The following is a 23,949-nucleotide window of genomic DNA, read 5'->3' on the forward strand; positions in this document are numbered from 1 at the left end:
ACCGTGTTTTTTTTTTTTTGACAACAATTCAGGGGTCGTGTGTGAAGTACAAAGAAAACCCAAGATTTAATTGCAACCAATGCTAAACACATTTTGATAATTAATATTAAATTGAAATTAAATAAAAAGCAAAAAGTACACAAGATCTACTAATAAATCTAACTAATAAAGCAAAATTAAAATGAAACTAAATGATGAAGATTAAAATTAAAAAAAATTTATGACAAATAGAATTAAACCCAAAGTTCAACAATATATGTTATATCTCTAAAACGAACTCCACGTCCAATTGGCAGGAACACTGCCTACCAATTGATCGTTTCTACTATTCCCATTATCATTTGAAACGGCCACAATATTATTACTAGCATTATTATGAGGATAGTTATGTGTTTGCGTTGGTGTTGGCGTTGTAGGAATAAAATTCAGCTGAGATTGGTGAGCACCAGTATCAAGTCCAGATTTTGAGTGCACGTTTGTTCTTATGCTGCTGTGAGTATTGTTTTGCTCAGTTGACGATTCGGTTATACTAGGTTTAGTACTGTGAACATTAACTCCAAACTCTTTCGCTATGAATTGATTGTATTCTTCAATACAGTTGTCACACACTTTTGATAATGTACCTCTACCTCCAGTGGTAAATTGTGCTAAATGATTAATATATAGACTGTGTGAAGTATGTTGTTTACAAAAAATTCCTCCACATTTACGACAATGGTGTCTTCTCTCAAAGAAATTGAACACTTTAGGACAAGTGGGTATACCACATTTCAAAGCCACTTCATCTTTGATCCAATGCTTTCTAGTAGGTGGAGCTCTCAGAACAAAATCATAGTTTTTACCATTGTTTGAATTGAACGACAAAAATCCAGTTAATGATCCCAATTGTCCACTCGTGGTAGACATACTTGAATCAATTGAGATCCCAGAATCAGTTGAACGAACAGATGCATTTGATGAATTGGCTACAACATCCTTTTTGTTAAATGCTTGTAAATAGGATTCATAATGATCTTGTGATTGCTCTTGATGATTCTGTTGTTGTTGTTGTTGCTGTTGTTGATTATAATATAGTTGTTGTGGAGAAGACGAAAGATCTTCAGGTGAATTTGACTGCGATCTGCTAGGTGTGGATAATCCATTTTGCGACACTCTAAGAACAGCCGGAACATACATGGGATTTCTTAATCCTTTGATTTGTTGTAAATGTTTTGTTGAGCGAGCATGATTAAGGTGGTGGTTTTGCGAATTCTGAGTTGGTGATTCGGGGCTTATATTAGTACGACCATGTATAATTTGTTGTTGTTGCTGTTGCTGTTGTTGTTGTTGGAAGTGCATTTTTGGAATCAGTGGTTTTCTTTTCGCATTAAAATCAGTCGGTGGTACAACTGCTGCTGGAATACCGGATGCTGGATGTGGATGAGGGAAATTTGTATAAGTTTGTGATTGAGGATGATGGTGTTGTTGTTGTTGCTGATTCTGCTGGATCTGTTGCTGTTGCTGGTGTAATTGGGGATGTGTCAATTGTCCAGGTAATAATTGGTGCTTTGTACGACCGGCGTTTGGTGATGTATTGAATTTCTCCGGTTGCAATTGTCGTTGGATTGCGTTGAGTTGATTTTGTTGGATGTCATTATGATATTGAGATAAACTAGAGCCTGATTTATTTGATGGATTTTCTATTGGACCAGTGGACTTTTGTGCAGCATCATTTGAAGGTGATGAAAGCTTATGGTGTTGTTTTGGTTGTCTAGTTAAACTTGCAAATGATGACAAATCAACTTCAGCAGGTTGATACGGTTCTTTCACTAGTTTACTTTTCGCTTCCTCTTCACTTGCTATTGATATATCATCAGGATTAGTAACTGGTCTAGGGGACAAACTTAATTTCTTCAAGGCTTTCAACGTTAAATTTTGTTGTTGTGCTATATTATCCTCGTCAGTTTCATCGCTGCTATCGGCTCTAGTTCTGGATGAGCTGCCATCGAAAGGTAATTGTTGTCCAATTTGACAATCTTCCTCAGGCTTTTGGATGCTTGATAACACTGGGGCTTGGATGAATGACAGAAAATTCTTTGAATTATTTATTGTTGAATTGCTGCGCATTAAATTGTGAGTACTTATGGTGCTATTATTTCTATGCATTTGTGGGACATTACTAGCTGTGTTATTGCCATTATTTGTTATAATCGAATTTGTTAATACTTGCTGTTTTAGTGACTTTAAGGATGCTGTTGATAGGACTGATTGGAAAGATTGAGTTCTTGATTTACTCAAATCTTTTTTGGCAAAGGAAAGATCGGATTTTGTAGGCGAGTTTTCATCTTTGGTGTCATTATCTATAGGTTTGTCTGTCACTGAATTTATGGCTTCTTCATTTCTGGTGTCTTCTTGTTTTGGTTCTGGTTCATGTGTTTCCACCTGGTGCGTTTCTTCTTGTTGTGGTTGTTCATTTTGGTTATTTTGGTTATTTTGGTCATTTTGGTCATTTTCTTTGGTGGTTGTGCTGGAGGACGATGTATTATTAATTGTGAATTTATTATTGTTGTCGTTTTTGTTAATATCGTCCTCAATATTAGCGGCGGTGTTCATAGTGATGGTAGTTGACATTTGAGAGTAAAGTTATCACCGGTCTATAAAGGAGGAAGGGGGTATAAGAATGAGCTAATAATAACAATAATGTTGAAGTAAATAGATAAAGAAATAATTTGTTGTTGTTGTTGTGAGTATATGTAAATGGTAGTCTAAATTAAATGAAGATGCTATTTAAATGACGTATATGAGATAAGATATGATTTGATATTAGAATGAATCGTTAATGTCGAAAGCAAATTCAAAGGTTGTTTAATTCCCACCACCAAAAAAAAATATATATAATATATATAAGTATAAGTATATGTAAGAATTTAAAAATAAACCATAAAAAAAAAGAAAGACGAGAGAGTGTGTGTGTAAGAAACAACAAAAAAAAAAGAAAAGAACAAAGCAAAAAGCAAAAAGTAAAAAAGCAGAAGAAGAATTAAGGGAAACGAAAAAAACTTTAAACAAAGAAATATAATAAATACTTTAAGTATAATAATAATAATAATGTTGTTGTTGATGTTGTTGTTGAGTTTAATAAGATGTAGTATTAACAATATATAATCTACTTTAACTTTGTTATTTGTTACTTGTAACCATAATTGGGGACAAGTGGTGTGAGACACAGTATGTGTGTATCTAGGAAGGAAATTGATAACAATGTTGCAGATTCCATCAAAAAAAAAAAAAAAATAGAATTAAAGTCAACCACCCCTAACAAAGATGATCGAAGAACCAATTAAATTTTGTTATTTTCTTATATGTATCTCCCCTATTTGTAATGATCGGAGATGAATCTACACAAAGCTTCGAGAGTTTTTTTTCGTTGCAGGGGTGGGACAGGTGAGTAACGAATAAAACGTCGATTGTCTTTCCTTTATGATTGTTCTTTAACGGAATTGTGTTCCTTAAAACAAAATCAGTTCTGCACGTGATATAATCTCCTATCGCTAGTAGTAAGTTTTAATTTTTTTGATCAAAAGTACACTCATCAGTCTATTGTCGTAGATTTCGCATACTTGTGATAATATCTGGTGTGTACACTACTTTTTTGGTTTGTATTGTAAATTACAATTTTTCTATTGGTTAAAATGATAATTGTTAACAAGTCTTTTTTTTCCCCGGGATTGAATCCGGAAACTACCATTAATTCACTCATTCTACTCACTCACCTTACACCCTCACTCACTCAAACAATTATATCAACCCAAAAAAAAAAAATCTTCACTACACCAATAACAAAGAACCAATAGTTCAATCTAATAAACCATCCTTCCCCCTAGCCTGCCACAACAACATGATTTCTCGTATTGGATTATTGAAAAGACCTACTGTGTCCACTTTAAACAACTATGTCAAATTACAATCGACATTAGCCCTTAAAAGATACACATCAACCGTACCAGCAACTTCAAATCAAGAACAAGAAATATTGGTTGCCCAACGTAAAAATAGACCTACATCACCTCATTTACAAATTTATGAACCACAATTAACTTGGATCATGTCATCATTCCATAGAATCACTGGTGTTGCTATGGCCGGTGCCTTTTATGCTTTAACTTGTGGATTTGCTGCTACTTCAATTTTAAATATTCCATTTGATACTACTACTTTAGTATCTGCATTCACCACATTACCAACATTTGCTCAATATGGTATCAAAGCTATTTGTGCTTATCCATTTGTTTATCATATTGGTAATGGGATTAGACATTTGGTTTGGGATTTTGGTAAAGAATTAACCATCCCTGGTGTTTATAGAACTGGGTATGCTGTTTTGGCTGCTACTGCTGTCATTGGAAGTTATTTAGCTTTCTTATGGTAAAAAAAAAAGTATATATATAGAACCATCATCTATATCTATTTATATTATTATTTATAGTATTCCTGTTTATTTATAAACGTACCTTTACATGACAGTATGCAATTTCTTGGTGTGGTTTGTTGTTCATACTCACAGGTAAAGATTTGTAGTAACATAAGTTCATTAATTGTTCTACATAGGTGAATCGCTATAGTTCAAGTAAATGTTCATCAATTTTTCGTAATCTAGAAATAAGTAAACTCCATCCCATAATAAATGAGGGGGTGGGAGATAAATAAAATATATACAGATAGAAAAGAATAAATAAATAGATAGATAGACAGACAAATAACAAACTAACTTTTAATTAACCCCAATCAAACCAAAATAGCAACCCTTTCTTAAATCACTTTTCTAAAAACATGGTGTCAAAACATAAACAAGGAGTATCATTAGTACAAAATCCACAATTGAATTTGAATTTCTTCTTCAATAAAAGGTCATTATTCACTTGATTCATATTTTTATTCTCATCATTATTATCATTGTTTGTAATAGAATGAGTATCGTTATTCACATTACTGGAGCCACTCATGTCATTGCCATGGATTTGAACTTTCCCAAATACTTCTTCTTCATCATTCATCAATTTTTGTCGATCATCTAATACTAATCGATTAAGAAAATCATGTTCATCCATAAATAATTCAAGATCATCACCATTCAAGTTATTAGGTACGGCAAAGTTACTACCACTACTATTGGTATTGCTACTGCTACCGGTTCCACTGCCATTACCATTACTAACAGTTGTACCAATATCATATTCTTCACCACTTTCACCAATACCACTTAATTGAGATATTTGACTAGAGCTTTCTTCAATAGTTTCAGTTTGTAATTGTAAATCTTGGAATTCTGAAAACAAATTGACTGGTTTAATAGGTTTCAATAAATCAGGAACAAATTGACCCATTCCAGATTCATTGAGTGTATCACCAACGACACCACCTCCACCACTATCACGACCACCACCACAACTATTAGTACTGTTGTTATTGTTGGGATCTATGTCCATATCTTGAAATGTTGATCCTGATAAAATTCCTGAAAGTTTATCATTATTAAACATAGCATGATTCTTCATTGCTTGTGGTATTGGGGTGGTTGTAGAGCCAGCTGTTGTTGTAGTAATAGTAGCTCCGGTTGTCATTGAAGGAATAGATAATGAATATTGTGATGGAGGTGGTGGTTGAAGTCCCAAATTATTCAAGGTTTTACCACTTTGTTCATTTCGTTTAATAGCTTTGAATTTCTTTCTTACTTCCACATAATGATCAACTTGTTTATTAAGGGTTTCGGAAGATATGCCAGGATTTTTCTTGACACTTTGAATGATATTTGAAGATTTAGTCAAATAGTTTAAAAATTTATTCAAATCATTTAAATTATTAATTGCTTCTAATTGATCATACCTTGATTTTGAGCTTGAAGTTGATGATGATGATGATGATGTTGGAATACCACCAGCACCAGTGGTACCTGGGCCCGTTGATGTTGTAGTACTGGTCAATATTTTCTTATTATTATATTTAACATTACTTTTCAAAGCATCAAATGTAATCACTCCATTTTGAACAAAACTTAATTCTTTTATTTGATTAGTCAATACTTCAATATAATTTCGAATCACTTCTTGTTCTTTCAATTTAGATAAATACGACATTTGCATATTTGATAAATGTTTTTCTGGATCAACTTCAATTGGTGGTATCGGTATTGGTACTTCAGCCAGTGGTGTTCCTTTAGCTGATGCTGTTTTCGATTTTCTTGCTGTAGTTGTTGTTGATTTTGCTTTTGCTTTAGATTTGGTGCATGGAATCGGTTGCTTTTCTTGTTGTTGCTGTGGTGGCTGTTGTTGGGATGATGATATTGGTACGATTGGCGAAGATGTCTTATTGTTGTTTGGTGTTAATGATTTCAAAGGAGTTGGTTTACTTGACTTTAGGTTAATATCCTCTGGTGATATAACTGTTGTATTCTCTGATGATTTAATCTGATTCAATAAGTCGGTATTTGAATTTAATGCAATTTTTGCCTCCAATGTTGAATCCTTTTTACATTTTGTTTTCTTTTTGGTTATCCCATTACTGGTGCTAGCATTTATAGGAGTATTGTGATTTCCATTACCGACAGTAGCATTACTAGTTGCGGTAGTAGTGATGGGGGTGGTAGTGTTGTTGTTGGTGGCGGTGCCATTTTTAGAAATTTTCTTGTCGTCAATAGTAATATTCCCATGAGAATCATGAGTTGGTTTCCTTCCTGGTCTTGGTCTTGGAGGTAATACCCATCTTCTTGATGTATTTAAACTACTGGAATCATTTGGTCGGGCAAATGACAGCTGGTTCATCAGAAGAGATAGTTTCCCCGTAGGTATAGGATTGAATTTGGATGTTTGGGACATAGATGCTGGCATTGGTTTGGGAGCAATCGCTGGTTGGATTTTATGATATTTGGTTGCGATCGGTTGAACACTGGGGCGTGTCAGTGATTTAGCTTTATTTGGTTGAGGATTAGATAGTAGTTTTGGATTAGTTTTGATTTGCTTGCAAGGTGGTTGCGAAGGTTGGTTTGATTTTGCTTTTGATAGTTGCGGAGATATAGAAGTTGTTTTCGTTAGATTTGATTGTGAAGCTGTCAAAGGGGTTATCAAAGGACTTGATTTTGGTGCTACCCCTGTTGTTGGTGCTGTCGGTGTTGGTGTTGGTTTCGCCGACACTGATTCTTTCGTTGCCGGAGCCGAGATAGGTTTCGACTCATTTGTTATAGATGAAGTATTCATAGGTTTAGGTATTTGTTTTATCTGGATAGAAGTGTCAGATAGACTTGGTTTATTTGGTTCTTTATTTATCATCAGAGACATTCCGATAATGTTATCATAAACTGATAGAATAAAAAAATGGGGGTTCTTGATGTAATAATCTTTTCTGGTCTTTTTTTTTTTTCTTCTGCTATTCAATTCCGTTTTGAAAAGATTGTTTAATTAATGAATTATTTCCTTTTTTTTCTCCTTGTACACACACACGTATACACACACTTAAACTTATTTGTTTGTTCCGTCTTTCCATATATTACAATTATTACAAATGTGTTTGTGCATATTGTATAAGGGGGAATATACATGAATGACTTGTAATAAAATCTATAAAGGAGAACGATTACTAGATTCATTAATAGATAGTTAAAAAAAAATGTCTATACGATACAGTTGCGGTTCAAAAGGAAAGTAAATGAAAATCTAACGATATTTTGTCCTTTAGCCTCAAAATAGAAAGCCCAGAGAATTAAGGAGTTTAGTGTCGGTTTGAATAATGCTTAACCCCTGAGATTCATCATTATCAACCTCTCTATTCTTGGTAGATATACTGGATCGATGATTTGCGTGACTGATTCATAATTAAGGCTGTTATTACGAATGATTGATTACAGTTATTATTAGTAGTAATTATTAGGTACTAGTATACCCTCGGTTATCATGTATTTGCGTCTTTACTAAAAAGCATGAACTACTTTTTGGTGCAGCATAGCGTATAACACACATCTAGTTTTTCGTGCACGCTCTTTTAAAAATCTTGGTTCCGATTTTCTTCGTGGGTTGTCTGTTTTTTTTTGTTTGTGATACCAAAAACAACAACAACGAACATCACATATATCATTTTCTACAAAGTCACTTCCAAAAACCACAGTTATATACCAGCAATGAGTAGCAGTAATACACCAAACAAACAAGCAATATCTTCAAATGAAAGACAATCAATAATACGCACAACATTAACTCCACCATCTTCAACTACCAGTGGAAATCATCCTGATCCTTCATTATCTTCATCATCTGCTACACAACGTAAATTATCTCATCTAAATTCTCAAATGGCTCAATTAAATGCAAATCTATGTGATTTCAATGATTTATTGGTGACTACATGTAGTCAATATCAAAGTATAGAAAAATTAGGGAAAATCCATGCAAGTATATTTATGGCTGGTCATACAGTTTTTGAAGATGAAAATTTCAATTAAATAGGAGTAGATGTGCGGGTATATCTAATTCTATGGAGATGTTAATGTATATGTGTCAAACTTTTAATCTTAATATGTACAAATTGATATATATATATATATATCTATGAAATCCTTTCTTTCCAAATCAACTAATTCTCAACCTTGTTTCTCTTGTTGTTGCTGTTGTTGTTTCTCTTGCATTTGCTTTTCTAAATATAATTTGTATAACTTCTTCTTTTCCAATTTTTCTTTAATAAACAAATCTTTTTCAATATCTAAATATTCTTTAGTTTGATATTGTGCTACACAAGCTAAACTTTCTTCATTTATTTTTTGACATTTCTTAACGGCATCCACAGGATTAGAATAACTATTGGAACATTCAATATATTTATTAATTAATTCATCACATCTAGCAAATGCTCTTTTTCTCCATCGTTCAAATACGGCTTTTTCTTCTTTAGGAGTGATTATCCAACTTGGTAAATTAGGATTTGTGGGTAATTCTACATCAGAATATGATTTCTTGTTTTTATTATAATAATTACTCATGGATAAGTTGGTAGTGTTTTAAGGGATTAGTGAAGGTGAGTGTGGTATGGGGGGGCGGTTTGAATAGGGTTGATAATTGTAAGAGTTTTTTTTCTTTCCAACCCAAAATCTCATTCGATTTTTTTTTTTTCCCATCTCCATATTGAACACGCAAGAACGACCGAGAAAAAAGAAATCTCTGTATCAAAATCAAAATCAAAATCAAAACAAATCACACATCATATACATATATACTGAATTACTTTGACACACTCCATACTTTCTTCCCGTATCATGACAACATCGGTTGATAAATTAAATAAGCTTATTGAAGAAGTTAATAATCAAGATGAATTACAATTAATTGAAGAAATAAATCTATATATTAAAACCCTTTATGAATTACGACAAGTGAAAATTGATCAATTATCGAATATAATCCATCAATTAAATCAACAAATCATCACTAGTAATAAAGAAATTAATCAGTTAAATAAAATCAATGATTATAATTATGAATTAATTAACGTCAATAATTTCAATTTCGTTAGTCAACAACTGTTTCAATTTACAAATTTTGATCGATCATCATCATCATCATCGGAATCCACTAACAATATTTTTCAAATGATAAATAAACGATTAAATGAATTAGATAATTTAAAAGTTGTTATTGTTAAAGAATTAACTGATTTAGAAACAAATTTAAATAATTTGAAATATAAACAAAATAATTTACATGAATCAATGGAAGATATTAATGATAAATTAGATAAATTATTAAATGATATGGATAAACTGGGGATAATGGAACAAGATCCTTCAATTTTAAGAATTAATTTATTTAGAAATTTGGGTATAAAATTGGAAAATATGCCCCCTAATGCCAATAGTGGTGGTGGTGGTGATAGTAATAGTAATAGTAGTAATAATAATAATACTGAAGAAGATTGTGTGATAATTACTGATGATAATAATAATGTCAATATATTGAATATTGAACCTAAATTAAGCGATTATTTTATATCAAATTATATCTGGGATAAACTATAAGAATATATATATTTATGTGTGTATATTGTAATAATATTGATAACTATTTACAGTAAAAGATTCTTCTAGGTAATACTAGGTCCCTCTAAATGAGATTCCTTCTCTTCTTGACTTCTCCTCGTTCAACTCAACACCAATGTAAAAAATTGGTTGAACCTTTTAAATAACCATCTCGTTGTTTTAAAAATATTTTGGATTTTCTCTAAATGATAATTTTGTCCATTTAGGCACTCGATGAACTGGTTTACGATAATTTTTCGAATGTCTATTAAAAGTAGTATATTTATCTCTTGTAGTCATTTCATTTTCTTTAGGAAATTCAAATTGTAAATAATCAATTTTTTTCAATCCTGTAGGTTCACCCATTGATTTATTTTCCATGGCAATTAATCCTTGATAAATATTCTTGATGTTTTCATCAACTTGTTTCATTCGACTACGTAATTTATATTTTTGTGTAGTGGTTAATCTTGAAGTGAATTTCCAAACATAACCTCCTGATCTAACTAATGATTCAAACATGACAACAAGGTTGATGTACTGTTGAAGTGTGTATTCCAGTTGATGACAGTTTTAATAAATTGTAAGTGTGTATTTTCTCTCTCTTTGAGTTTTTTGTTTTGAAAATTTTTCCTCTCACTCAAAAAAACTTCAAAATCTTCAAACCTTTTTATCAACAGTGTCTTGTTCAAAACGTATCCCAGCCAATTGAGGCAAAGATATAATGTGTTCTGACAGTCATTAAAGTTGCTTGATTAGTATATCATAATTTTTCCTTAAATATACGTTGACAATGTATCACTCTGTCTTATTTCTGTAGTATATAATTTTAGTCACGTGATTAATACTAYAAAATTTTGATCACGTGAATTGTTGATAAATTTTTTGGGGAATCTAAATATGAACAACAACAATGTTGCAAAGTTATAAGGAAATTGCAAAAAAAAAAAAGATTGATTCGTTTTAGGGGTATGGAAATATGTCACTTGCCTTTATTTGACCTATAAATTTTGGATATTTGGTTGTTGTTTTTTCTTTCCCTCCTTTCAGTATTGTACCTTACTCTTGAGTTAAATAACTTGAATTCTACACGAAAGCAGGGCTTAAAAATTTGTTATTTATTTGAAAGGAGGGATATTTGTCAGCGTGTGAGGTTTATTAACTCTACACAAGTATACATATAAGAGAGGGTCGATTATATGTAGATGGAACAGTAATAGTTGTATATTTCCGTGATTATAATAATTTGAGATTCCAGATTAATGTGGATGAGAAAAAGGGGAGAGAAAGAATGTTTATACTTATTAGAAGGGCTTTGTGATTTGATAATATTGGAGTCTTCTCCGATATGCTATGGTAAATACTGTGTAAACGTTTTGGATTTGTTGGTTGCAATATACGGACAAAACAACAACAACTTTGAAACAGGAATAGTGGAACGGGGTGTGTTGTTAATTAGTATGAGGCAATATTTCTTAATTTTTGCGACTACCAACATCGGTATTTATACTGATTTGATATAGAAAAATATGCTCATGGTTAAGTATAAATTGCAATTTCAGGGATGTCTCGATAAACTGCAATTCAAATTGTTTTCGTCAATTACATCAAAGGGATTACTTATGTTGGCTTGGCTTGGCTTGTCTAGAACTGTTCTTCTTGTAGGACTGGTACTTACAACCATGAAACGAAGAAGAATTGTATGTGAATGTGAATGTGAATGTGAATGTGAATTTAAATGTGAACCAAAACTCCACAACTAACAAACTAACTACTCCGCATTTCTATTATCGCCAGATTTGGCTGTTCTAGAGTTTTTTTTGAAAGAAAGTTCCTGTTTTCGGGATTGAGGTCTATTTTTTTTTTAAAGTTACTGTAAATCAATTAATAATTGACGTTTTCCCAATTTCATGTGTATTCCCGTTTTCGGAAGTGGTGCGTAGCAGCAGTGCTTTTGAAAGGAAATAATAAACTCCGTTGCTTCCATGACCGTTACTTCCATGACCGCTTCCGCCGTCGCTGCCGTCATCGCCATGGCACTTAATTGCTCACCAAAAAAAGAATTTCATAATTGCTAACTTTTCGTTTGCCGCGATTCCGTCATCATCACCACCACCACCTGTTGCAACGACGATATGGGGAAGGAAGGCACGAACTAAAAAGAATTTTTTTTTTTTTTTTCGCGACACCAGAACTAAAAAAAAAAATTTCTGGTTCTGAAAATTTCAATTTTTCTTTTTTTTGCTACTTTTTCCATCCTTCGGTTTTGGAAATTTTGCAGTTAAAAATGAAAAAAAAAAACACTAATAATAGCAAACAAAAAAGAACCCATACATATAAATTTGATCTCAATTAGGAGATATACTTAAGTTTCAATTCATAACCCTTCTTTTTTCTTAATTTTTGTTGTGACCCATGTGGTTTTTTTATTTTTTTTTGGGTAAAAAGTGGGACCCATGTGGGTGGGTGGGATCAAAAAAAAAAAAAAAATTTTGCACGTACAACCCAACGCTACCACGACAGGGCGTGTCAAATCACTAGTACTACAACCACCACCGCCACCATTTCTACAAATTTTCAGTATAATAAAAATGCATATATATTAAATAATGTAATAATTTTTCTTTGGTAACCCTATTTATAATGAATCTATATACTTGGAATAAAACCATCTCTCACCCCGAACAACCAAAAACAATAAAGTAAAGTAAAGTAAAAATGTGTATAATAATTAAAAGATAATTTTGATTATTTTTTTTGTTCATAAATATACTTAAAAAAAAAAAAGTAAAAATTAAAAAGAAAAAAGAATAAAAACTAAAGAATAATATTTTTTTGTGAAAAACTGATCGGTATCAACAAAGACCAAGACGAAATTCGTGGAGGTACAGCATCAACCAACAAGCAACTTGGTGATGGACAAACAATGACCACAATTTGATTGTAATAGAAATGACATAGATATATGTATGTATGTATGTTGATAACACTTCTAGTTTTTCTTTGCCTGTTTTTCTTGTTTTTGTATTTCCTTTTATAATGCAGTTAACCATTTACGATAATTATCTGAAGTTGAATTTATCAATTCATTATTTGATTTGGTGGTATTGGTGGTATAATTGATATTTGATTGAACGGAATAATTCAAATCAAAATAATTCAATTCATCATCGTCATTATCATCATAATCATATTCATTGTTGTTGTAATTTGTGTTTGGAGTTAAAGATGATATATTTAATGGAGTATTTATCTGTAAATGCTGTTGCTGTTGTTGTTGTTGTAGTTGTATATATAAGGCTGGAGTTAACAAAGGTGACACCAATGATGGCGTGTTTGATTTAGTGCTATTAACACTACTAGTGCTACCAGCAGCACTGGCATTAGCACTAGTGGTACTGTGATTGTGTTGTAGTTGATTCAATGAAGATTCATATGCTATTGATTTACATTCTTCTGAACAGTAGACTGAATTGTTCAAACATAATTTATCACAATGTATACAATAGTTATTGAAGGCAAAATCTGACATTATGTATAATAGTAGTGTTGTGTGGTGATATATGCAAATAAGTAAAACAGTTAAAACTGATTGGTGTTAATTAAGATAAATGCTAATGAAAGATATATAATCAAAAAGATTGATATATATATATATAAATGAAGTAAGTTTCTTTAAAATTGGAGTGAAAAAACAAAAAGAATACTAACAAGTGACACGATATAATAAAAGGACCTTCTTGTTATTAGTTAGATGTCAATGGGGGAGGGTGGGGACTCTTTAAAAGTGTTAGTTAAAGAGAAATGCAAAAGGAAAAGTAGTAATAAAGATATAAAAAAAAAATGAAAAGAAGATTGGAAAAATTTTTCATGAAATTTAAAAAAAAAAAAAGGAAAGGGAAAGTGACTTGATCTTATATATATATACACAATTAGTATATGCGTGTTTAGGTCTAGGTCTGTTTCTATAATTAAAGCTGCTCCTCTTTTTTCTGTGGAATTCTCTCTATTAAGTTGAGTCAATTTGACACATAAAATTACACAAACTGGATTTATACACACATACATTCACGCACCCACGCACCCACGCACCCACGCATCCACAGTGGCAGGAAGAGAGAAAAAATTTTTTCACCTAAATTTTGTTGCACGTTTTTTTCACTTCAATTTCCTTTCTCGGTTTTGTTTCTCCACTTTAATTTACTCCTCTCTCTCTCTTTTTCTCCTTAACTACACTAATACAGAACTCTCTCTTAACCGGATTAACCATACTTATTACTCATTTCCATTCTTCAAATCCACAGTTCTGTTTCAATCGGGATCAGCACAAGCGTTTAGGTATTGCATATATTACACTAAACTAGAAAATTTGGTCATGACAACTTTTTGCTTGAGAAGCCTAAACTTGGGGAGCTCAACAGTTTAAAGAGTTAGTTATATAACTATTTCGATTCCACACGTGCCACTAAGATTTACATTTTCTTCTTATAAACTCTCTTGTAGTCATTAACTACTATTAAATTAACTTTTTTATCAACTGGTCAACCGTTCAAACTTCTTGGTATGTAGACTGTTGTTGTTAATTAACATCTATAAATTCCAATTCACATTCCGTCTTACTCAACAACTGGGAAAAAAAAAAAAACATTTCTCATACCATTTAGTAGTTACTCACTCACAAATTGAACCACTGTTTGAAATTCACACAAAGTTAACGCCCTAAACCAGAAGAAAAAAAATTTCTCTCTCACTCACTTCTCACTCACACTTCTCATTGCTACTTCATACATTTCTATAACGATTTAAAGTTTTGGGCTATGTTTGCAGTTACATTTTTTCTGGAACAACTGATGGCAACGTTGCTAAAAGTATTAACTATTTTATATCTTTTGTAAAAGAGCTCAATTAAAGTATAGAGATGTTTCAGTAAAAGTAGAAGATCTTCCTCTCCCTTTGCTTTCATTTTCGTTCCTTTCAATTTTATCGTTTGATGATTTTTTTTTTCTTTTTCTTTGTGAAAGAGCAACAAGTAAACAAACAAACAAACAAACGAAATGAAACCAGAACAATAGAACTTGGCTTGGCTTGGCTTGACTTGGGGCAAAAAAGCGGGACACGGAACTCATGGAAAGTACCTAACAAAAGCCACTGCTACTACTACTACAAGTATAAATATATGATTTTTTTTATTATGAGCTGTTAATCCTATGTATTGTAATATTTCCCTCATAGAGTATTCTACTTCGTTCTTTTATTGTGGTAAAACCTCCCCCCCTCCCCACCACCATATTTCATATTAATATCATGTAGACACTCTGCTAAGACGAGTATGATTTGTTTTTGGTTTTTTTTTTGCAGTATATCGTCTCTTTAATAAAGTGCAAAGAGATGAGGCAGAGATCACACAGAGTCAGGTTTGATTTAGACGGAGATCAAACCCAACTCAACCCAACCCAAAAAATAGTATTTGAGAATGTTTGAGTAACTACACAAATCTACCTCTAAAAAAAAAAACGGAACACCTTCAAGCTAGAGTAAGTTCTCTACCAAGAAATGCCACTATCAAACTAAAACTATAATAATAAATCATTTATTCCAACAAATTTTTCAAACAATGAAATAAACTCACAAATGTTTTAAAAAAAAAACATCTGATCCAAAAAAGTTTTCTATGTGTGAAGTTTTTTTTTTTTTTTTCGTTTCAACTGCGAAAAAAAAAAAAATCTTCCGAGAATTAATGAGAGAAATATGCAAAAGAATACAAACACTCTATAGACAATAAAAGAAAAATTTTTTCATCTTATGTTTTTTTTACTGTTTTAAGAGAGGTTTTCTTTACCAAATGTTGTGTTTTTTTACAATTATACATTTTCAAGTCCGTCAACCAATCCTTAATCCAATCAATTTCGGCTTAAGTAAGGATTTGGGCGGACTTGCTAGGAGTTTATTCTATTATTGTTTTCTTGAAGGTACATTCTTATTACTATGTGCCAATTTCTAGATGTAATGTTAATCTTACAAAGATTACCTCTTCTTCTTCTCCCTTCCATTTCTCTCATCGTTGTTGCTGCAATGTACTCGCCTCAACTCAAAAAAAAAGGAAAACGTTTTCATTCCCTAAAAACCTAAAAAAAAGAATTTTCTCTCCTATTTTTTAAAGAAGGCTTCGAGGTTATGATTTTTAAGGTTTGCAATAATGGTTAAACGTGGGTATGTCAATCGCCGTCTCCTGCCCTCGTGTTTCCTCTACTTGCTTTCTTCCCTTTTTACCACAACCAGAACGCCAAAAAAAAAAGAGAAGACTTTTCCCTTTCCATAAATGCTCTCAAAATTGAAGAGTAATATAATCTAAACTCGATTTTTCTATTGTTTATTTCTTTTCCGAGTCAAGTAAAAAAATAAAAAAAAAAGAAGAATGAAAATTGAGATATTATTTTATGAAATAGAATCATCTGTAAATCTATACTTAACCCACCCACATGGTGTATAAGTAAAATTGCATCCAAATTTTGAATCTTGGAATCGAGAATAGAAAAAATTAAAGGTTAAATCTCCCTCCTTCCCCTTTCCATAACCGAGGTTTGGTGGGGCTTTTTAATACAATTGTAAAATGAGTTATAATTGATATTCTGTCTCCACTTTTAAAATAGACATGGCTTTCTTAATTACTTTACTACTTTGCATGTGTTTTGTTATTTCGTATGTATAATTCTTATATAGGTTTGTCTATCTCAGTAAGAAAAAGAGAGAAACAACTAAAATAGTGTCTCAATCTAAATCATTAACAAAGGGATATCTTGTACTAATAGTGCTATTAGTGATCAACTAAAACTTTTTTAGAACTGTAGAGTATTTTAATTGATTTAGTGGTTCATTCCTCTTTTTTTTTTAGGGCATTGGAGAATTATGAAACAAAAACAGTTAACATTCAAATGTGAGAACAAACTAGCCCTAAAAAGAAAGGGCAAGTAGCTAACAACAGAAAGACGGACAAATCAATCAGAACAATAATCCTAACTGATTTTGAACTTGAAATGAAGATTGTTCTACTAAACAAAGTGAGTTTAACCAAGCCTACAATTGAGTAAATTTAAAGCCATAAATTAAAAAACTTTGCAATACATATATGCCCGCCATATATTGTCTTATTGAATTTAGCTAGCAATGATAAAAAAACCTATTGGTTATTGGGTGGTTTTGGAGAGGTTTTCAATTCTGTGATTAATTTCAAGATCTGCAGAATATTCACATCTTTGGAAACAGGATTATGTTAAGTCTACAGTTATAACTAATTATATGGGACCAAACTTTTTTTTTTCTTGTCATATCATCAGACGAAGTTTGTAATAAACCAAAAGGCGGGAGAGATGGCGATGTTTTAAGATTGAGAAAAAAAAAAAATTTTCATTTATTCATTTTGCAACTTGTTTTGCAAAAAAAAAAAAATTTTTTTGCTTTTTCCAATTATTCTAGAATTCTCAATTCTACATGAAATAGTGATTAATTCCTTCCTTTATGTGTAACAAAATTTAATCACCAATAACAACCAAGTCTGTATTCATTTGTTCATATAGATGACGCCTGAAACAAACGAGAAATACCAGAAAAGATCTTCATTGTAGACTATTTGTTATTGTCATCGTTCATGGATTTTCTCTCATATGTATTCCTGATTTTGAAAAGGTTAAAACGAAATCATATCGTACAATGATAAATAGTGCTGGATTGTTCTGACCTTATCCACAAAACATAATTATAACAAGTTATTATTTGGAGTATCTTTCACATTTTGTAATTGCTTTGCATAACTGTAGGAAGTTGTTTTGTTTTTGCTGGATTTTGCGGATAAAGATGATTCTAGAAACAAAGAGTCACAGAAGAGAAAGAGAGAGAGAACAAGATTTTCAATATTTCAAGATTATTCAGAGTGTTGTTGTTGTTGTTGCTAAAAACACAAAATAAAGGAAGTTGATTGCTCTTTGTTTGAAATCAAAATTTTTTTGAAAAAAAAATCTTTTCAAAATTTTCACTTTTGATGAGTATTGGATATCTTTCAAACAATGAAAACCAATGACAATATCATCATTGATATGTCATATCATATTATCGAGTATTGCACAAAGAAACCAAGAGAAGTTTGAAATTCTTTACGACTTCAATATCGTTTTTACTTTTCCATGGCAACCGATGCTAGCAATTTTTTGGAAATTTCGGAAACCCGTTTCATCGTTCTCTTCTTTTTTTTTTCATTTGTATGAGATTTAGAAAAAACAGTTTTTAATGTATAACATTGTAACAAGCTATTTCTTGAGTTATTAAGTTATTTGTTTGTGGAGAGAAAGAACTCACATCACATTAAACAAATTACACTTGGTTGTTCTTAAGATTACGCTCTAAGGGTACAGTAATATCGTTAAGTCTGACGTATATGATTACATCACATGCACATTCAGATTATTGTTGCTGTTAATTCAACAAAACCACTAATTTCGTCATTCACAGAAACACCTAAAAAAAGTTGTACGAGCAACTCTACGAATTCTACGAAACCAAATGCAAACTATAATAATGGAAAAACCGATCTTTAGATGATGTATGAGCAACTTTTTTTAAATCTAAAATTTCTTAAATTGTATAGTCAAAAATTAGCTCATTATGCATTTTAAAACAAGCAAGCGAGCAAAATGAACAATGGAAAAAAAAAAACAACCCAAAAAAATGCGCAATTTTAGCGTTCTATTTTTTTTTTTTTTGGGATGGTTTCTGCTTTCTCCTGGCCGGATAATTATTTAATTGCATTGTTCCGAAAACGGACATTAATAACCACTTTTTGGTTTGGTTTTTTGCTGCTACCAAATGAGGATGATGTGTGTTTTGTTGTTTGTTTGAAGGCAAAAAAAAAAAAAAATTTTTCTTCTTCACATCTTCACCTCTCTAATCCGTAATTCCTGAAAAATGATCACAAAAAAAAAAAAGTAGAAAGAAACAAAGAAAGAAAAATTTTTATCAATTAGATCAGTTCTTAAATTGAAAAGACAAACAATTTTTTTTTACAATAGTCATCTAAACTAAATTTAATCTTTTGTTATCGAATTATGTCATTCGTGTTGCAGCATTAAAGCAAACAATAACAGTAATAATACCATGGGATATGACATGATTGTATGGGTGACGTGTGTTTGAGAATGATGAATTTTGAATATCCCGCTAAGTTTACTGTGTTTTTTTTTCCCCATGGCAATAAGTTACATAAAACTTGAAAAATCGAAATATTATTTATATCATTTCTGCTTTTGAATTGAACAGACTCAAACAGAAGTACTAATAGTGTCAAATTCTTTTAGTGTTCTTGTTTAGTTAATTTAGTAATAATTTATTTGGTGGTGTTCGTGTGTGGGGTGGTGGTGGGGCCGCGTGGGGGAGGCTGGACCCAAGAAAAAGTAAATTGGAACGAGGACAGAAAAAAAAAAAATCCTACAAATTGATTAAATCTGTTTTTTTTTTTCTTTTTACCCAACAGATTCAATTTAACTATCATGATAAATACAAAGTGTGTGTGTGTGTGTACGTGTTTTATTATCATTTGATTTACAACTTTTAAAAAATTATAATCTAAGTCTAAGTGTAATAAGAATATGGGAAAACGGAGAAAACATTCTGTTCTTGATATGAGAGACGCCTGGATTGGTGCTTGACTTTTCTTTTTGCAACAAATAACCTCCAATACACATCTTGAAATAGAGCTAAAGTATACGATCATTATTTGTTCTTACCTATTCAAAGCAAATGTTCTGTCTGTTGTTTACTTCTTGGCCAAGATATCATTCCGATCTCGGCCTGTTAACTCTGTATTTTCAAAGGCAAGAGCCAAGACCTGTAAATCTAGTATTTTGCTTCTTCTTCTATATTGATACGTTTATAATTGAACGATAAGCTAGTACAACTACTATAATTTGAGTCAATCCTTGAAATGAAAGGTTTCAAAGTTATATTTGGGAGTGGTGCTGCTGCAGTGAAGTGTGACTATCACTTTTCTTTTGATTGCATAAGCGATCATTTTGTTATAATTTTGAACTGATTTACGAATTTCATGAACTACCCCTCCCCCTCTCTTTCTCTCTTCCATAGTTTGGCCCATTTGTCCGAATTGTGGAGATTTCTCCACATTTTAGAATTGGTGAGTTGTGTTCTAGCGTTTAAATTGTTTTTTATGATCCCCATTTGTAGTGGTCTTTTTACTTTCTTTCTCCCTCAAACGAGGACAATCTCTTTCTTGTTGTAGATTGATTTATGTGTGTGAATTCAACTACCACAAACAGTGAGGTGATGGTGAAGAATAAAGTTTTCTGTCATTTTATTAGCTGACTGTTGTGTATACGGACAGAGACTTGACAAGAGAATAGAATAGAGGTAACTTCTCTACAATTATGATAGAGGTTACTTAATAATGATAGAATTATACCTCATTTAATAAGGGAATCACACACTCTATACAATTGATATATTTCGATTGATAAAGCAACACATTATATAAAGGTTGCCATCAATAGAACGTTAAAAAAACACCAAGCTAATCCATTGATATTGGTATACATTTTGTAATGGATAAACAAGTAGCAAGATGTGTACTATTAGTGTAGTTCTAAATTATAGCATAGTTATGAACAAGCAGAAAATATTAGCCACATAATATTATGAGTTTTATGGAAAAGAATGACTATGATTATATTTAAGTAATTTCATTACAAATTGAGCTCAAATATCAATTCACAGTTTTCAAAAAAAAAAAACCTATCAAATGGTAACAATACGTTAAGTTCTGGCCCCATAAAACATCTCAAATACTAAATCAACCAATGTATCTATCAAATGCAATACCTTCCTCTCATTCTCTCATCACTAGTCCAATTTAAAATTATAGTCATATATATATATATATTTCTCCATCCCTCCCCTCCCCCTCCCCATTTAGACATTTTTATATTCATATTTCAATTCATTCAATTGTTGAACCAGTTTATCCATATGTTTATACCAATAAAAAAATAACCATGGCATGAAAATATTAAATCCAGGTAATATCATAAATAATATCCCACGATATTGATCAATAATATTAGTTGTCAATGACACAATTATCATCAGATATCCATGATATAATAATTGTAATGTGATTAATCTATTGATCCATTTCATCCATTTATTTAAATTTATCAGTGATCCTTGACTAATTATATTGTTAATGTTGTTGTTGTTGGTGGTGGTGGTGGTGATGGTGCCAAATTTTACATTGATGATATTTAAACAAATCAGAAGAATCAATAAAATATATTGTAAGCGATGATCAACATGGGTTTTTTTGTTTGCGTTACTGTTGTTGATTGAATTATTTGATCGTTTTGTTTGAGTTATTGATAATGATAAAACCAAAACAATTTGTAAAATATATAAATAAATAAGATATTTCATTGATTTTGCATAATTGATTTGATTAGTTATTGTCAATTGATCAATTAAATTGGTTTGATCATCAATATCAATCAATTCTGTGTTATCGGCAGTTTCAGTCGACGTTGATTCCTGTATTAATGATTTATCAAATTTCCGTAGTCTTGAAGTAGTAGTCATCTCTTGATTCGTTAAAAGAAAAATCGTAATAGTTATAGAGTTGTAGGTTTTGAAAAAAAAAATAATACATCAATGGATGATCAAATATCTTAGAAATGAGAATAGTTTGGTTTGAGGAACAAAAAAAAAAATAATGACACCAAGGAGATTCGAACTCCTGCATCTTACGATAGTAGAAACCCCTGTTAGAATAGAAGAAGAATCATTGTCAATTCTTGAGTCTACCGCCTTAGACCAACTCGGCCATAGTGCCATTTGATGTTAGCTGAATTTTTCCACATTTAGACACCAAGTAAATCCAACAATTTTAAAATATACCATGAATATTAAAAGTTTTCCTATAAACTAATATACCAATAGTTTAGCAAAAGTGAAGCTAATAACTCTAATTGACTATTTGAAGTATATATTATTGAACGTGATTGCAAATTCAGAGACAGAATAAACTTCGAGGTGAATGAAAATTTTGTGATCAAATTTTAACTAAAAAATTAAGAAAAAAAAAATACAAAATATTTGTACAATATCTCATAACACCGCTCACTTCCTTCATTCATGTCATGGTTATGAGATACTACAACCATTTCGTATATGTAAATGAGCTTTTGAAAATAATTGTGATCATGATAGTGGTGATAATGGTAGTATTCGCTTAAAATTTCAGTTTAACCAGAATCTATAATATTGGACTCGCCGATACAGACACATTTCAAATTGTGACAAGTAAAATAATAGATTGACAGGTTTAGTTCTTCTCGATTCCAAAAATACCAAAACAATCATCATTATTATGGGCTCATTATATTCTGTCATTCTCTTGCAGAATGTAAATTTCACCCAACGAAGAAAAGAAGAAGAACATAACCAGAAAGGCAAACAAGCAAGCATTCTGGTTTAAACATTCTTTTAATTTATCAATTCTGGGTCCAATTTTTTGATGAGTGAATTGAATAGAACTAATTGACTTGAACTAATTTCTGTTTTTTATAAATCGCCAATCAATTGAAAAAGTTTGTATATTTGAGACAAGTATAAATAAATTTATCAAGATCTGAAATTTACAACAACAACAACAACAACCAACAGTATTGCAAATCTTCGAAGAGAAGAAGAAACCTAAAAAAAGGGTCTAGAATTGTGGATTCTTAAAGAATCGATTCGGCAAAATGTCTCTCTCTCGCACTTTGCTTTTATGCAATCGCCTCAAAAATAAAATTGCATTATTTTCTTAATTTGAGCAACTTTTTAATTTTGTGTAATAAAACTTATTTGGAGAAGTTTATCGAAACGACATTTATTCTAGTTGTAGTGGCAGTGGCAGTGGCAGTGGCAGTGGCAGTGGCAGTGATGCAGTGATGGGTGGTATAATGATCGCCGCAAATTGTCACGACTCAAACAAAACATGTATTTTGATGGTGGTAGCAGCTGGTGGTGGCTAAACCAGTCAAATTTCTTCCCACCTTGAACATTTTTTGAGCCTTGTTGTAAATGATTCTATGTGAATTGAACCTTGAAAGGAGAACGCAGCATAAAGTGAAGTAGATACATAGATAGGACATAAATCTTAAAAGGGTAAAAACTATGCATTGATGTATAATAATAGGCTTTTAAACATTCACTCATCCAATGTTACACTCTCACTATTAAATAAAAGAATATTAATGGAACAATAACAAAATTAAAAAGCTAAACCGTATGTATTCTTCCCTATTAGCTAGAGCATGTCTTTTTAAATTCTAGGTTATGCTTAGTCAAAGTAAAATTCCATATTCTTTGTAATCTCTAATACCTCCTCCAAGACTTTTTGGTGCAGCTAGGGCCCCCCTTCTCCAGTTTCGGCTCCTCTACTCAATTTCCAATACTAATGAAAACAAGTATCACATTCGTGTTAAACTCTTTAAAAAATACAAGGCCGAATACCGAGGAATACAATGAACAATAAAAGGTAGTAGAGAAAGAAGATATAACCAATGTCGTCTTGACAATTTAGAATCTTGTACTATGAGACGGCGACGGCGGCGATGGTGGCGATAGTTCCGGCAAGCAATCTACATATGATAATAAAGCAATAATAATAACAATATCGTAGGTTAGGAGACTCAGAAGATAACTCAACTTTCTTGGTGTACAATCTTTAGCTTGAGTTAATTTTTTTTTGGAATGAATTAAGTGAATATATCATTCTTCTTCGTGTAGACGATGAAAATTGATAATGATAGAAAGACAAACAAAAACTAAAAAAACAAAAAAAGATTATTAGGGCTTAAAAGCTTTTACCAATCAACTTT

General features: G+C 31.5%; 9 protein-coding genes and 1 non-coding gene across 10 annotated transcripts; 3 read left to right on the forward strand and 7 right to left on the reverse strand. All coding sequences in view use genetic code 12, as the record gives it.

The window, feature by feature from the left end:
- Window positions 1–267: 267 nt before the first annotated feature.
- Window positions 268–2,610, reverse strand: CAALFM_C201680CA (uncharacterized protein; the record flags this gene model as incomplete). The annotated part of the gene is made up of 1 exon (XM_717435.2): window positions 268–2,610. One exon carries the CDS (start codon window positions 2,608–2,610, stop codon window positions 268–270), a length of 2,343 nt encoding a protein of 780 aa, XP_722528.2.
- A 1,267-nt stretch (window positions 2,611–3,877) lies between these two features.
- CAALFM_C201690WA (succinate dehydrogenase cytochrome b subunit SDH3) lies at window positions 3,878–4,408 on the forward strand (the record flags this gene model as incomplete). Its single annotated transcript, XM_717436.1, has 1 exon — window positions 3,878–4,408. One exon carries the CDS (start codon window positions 3,878–3,880, stop codon window positions 4,406–4,408), a length of 531 nt encoding a protein of 176 aa, XP_722529.1.
- Window positions 4,409–4,793: 385 nt separating this feature from the next.
- On the reverse strand, window positions 4,794–7,310 carry HAP42 (Hap42p; the record flags this gene model as incomplete). The annotated part of the gene is made up of 1 exon (XM_717437.2): window positions 4,794–7,310. One exon carries the CDS (start codon window positions 7,308–7,310, stop codon window positions 4,794–4,796), a length of 2,517 nt encoding a protein of 838 aa, XP_722530.2.
- Window positions 7,311–8,146: 836 nt separating this feature from the next.
- HSK3 (Hsk3p) lies at window positions 8,147–8,467 on the forward strand (the record flags this gene model as incomplete). The annotated part of the gene is made up of 1 exon (XM_717438.1): window positions 8,147–8,467. The coding sequence occupies one exon, from the start codon at window positions 8,147–8,149 to the stop codon at window positions 8,465–8,467; it is 321 nt and encodes a 106-aa protein (XP_722531.1).
- Window positions 8,468–8,605: 138 nt separating this feature from the next.
- Window positions 8,606–9,001, reverse strand: CAALFM_C201720CA (uncharacterized protein; the record flags this gene model as incomplete). Its single annotated transcript, XM_717439.1, has 1 exon — window positions 8,606–9,001. One exon carries the CDS (start codon window positions 8,999–9,001, stop codon window positions 8,606–8,608), a length of 396 nt encoding a protein of 131 aa, XP_722532.1.
- Window positions 9,002–9,274: 273 nt separating this feature from the next.
- Window positions 9,275–10,033, forward strand: CAALFM_C201730WA (kinetochore-associated Ndc80 complex subunit; the record flags this gene model as incomplete). Its single annotated transcript, XM_717440.2, has 1 exon — window positions 9,275–10,033. The coding sequence occupies one exon, from the start codon at window positions 9,275–9,277 to the stop codon at window positions 10,031–10,033; it is 759 nt and encodes a 252-aa protein (XP_722533.2).
- A 180-nt stretch (window positions 10,034–10,213) lies between these two features.
- Window positions 10,214–10,555, reverse strand: CAALFM_C201740CA (mitochondrial 54S ribosomal protein mL60; the record flags this gene model as incomplete). The annotated part of the gene is made up of 1 exon (XM_717441.1): window positions 10,214–10,555. The coding sequence occupies one exon, from the start codon at window positions 10,553–10,555 to the stop codon at window positions 10,214–10,216; it is 342 nt and encodes a 113-aa protein (XP_722534.1).
- A 2,512-nt stretch (window positions 10,556–13,067) lies between these two features.
- On the reverse strand, window positions 13,068–13,565 carry CAALFM_C201750CA (uncharacterized protein; the record flags this gene model as incomplete). Its single annotated transcript, XM_717442.1, has 1 exon — window positions 13,068–13,565. One exon carries the CDS (start codon window positions 13,563–13,565, stop codon window positions 13,068–13,070), a length of 498 nt encoding a protein of 165 aa, XP_722535.1.
- Window positions 13,566–21,001: 7,436 nt separating this feature from the next.
- Window positions 21,002–21,661, reverse strand: CAALFM_C201760CA (uncharacterized protein; the record flags this gene model as incomplete). Its single annotated transcript, XM_717444.2, has 1 exon — window positions 21,002–21,661. One exon carries the CDS (start codon window positions 21,659–21,661, stop codon window positions 21,002–21,004), a length of 660 nt encoding a protein of 219 aa, XP_722537.2.
- Window positions 21,662–21,795: 134 nt separating this feature from the next.
- Window positions 21,796–21,914, reverse strand: tL(CAA)1. Its single transcript has 2 exons — window positions 21,876–21,914; window positions 21,796–21,839 (listed from the first exon to the last, which is right to left on the reverse strand). It is a non-coding gene; the product is annotated as a tRNA-Leu (tRNA).
- Between the last annotated feature and the right edge of the window lie 2,035 nt (window positions 21,915–23,949).

The sequence above is a fragment of the Candida albicans genome, chromosome 2 (genome assembly GCF_000182965.3).
Source record: "Candida albicans SC5314 chromosome 2, complete sequence".
Taxonomy (NCBI): domain Eukaryota; kingdom Fungi; phylum Ascomycota; class Pichiomycetes; order Serinales; family Debaryomycetaceae; genus Candida; species Candida albicans.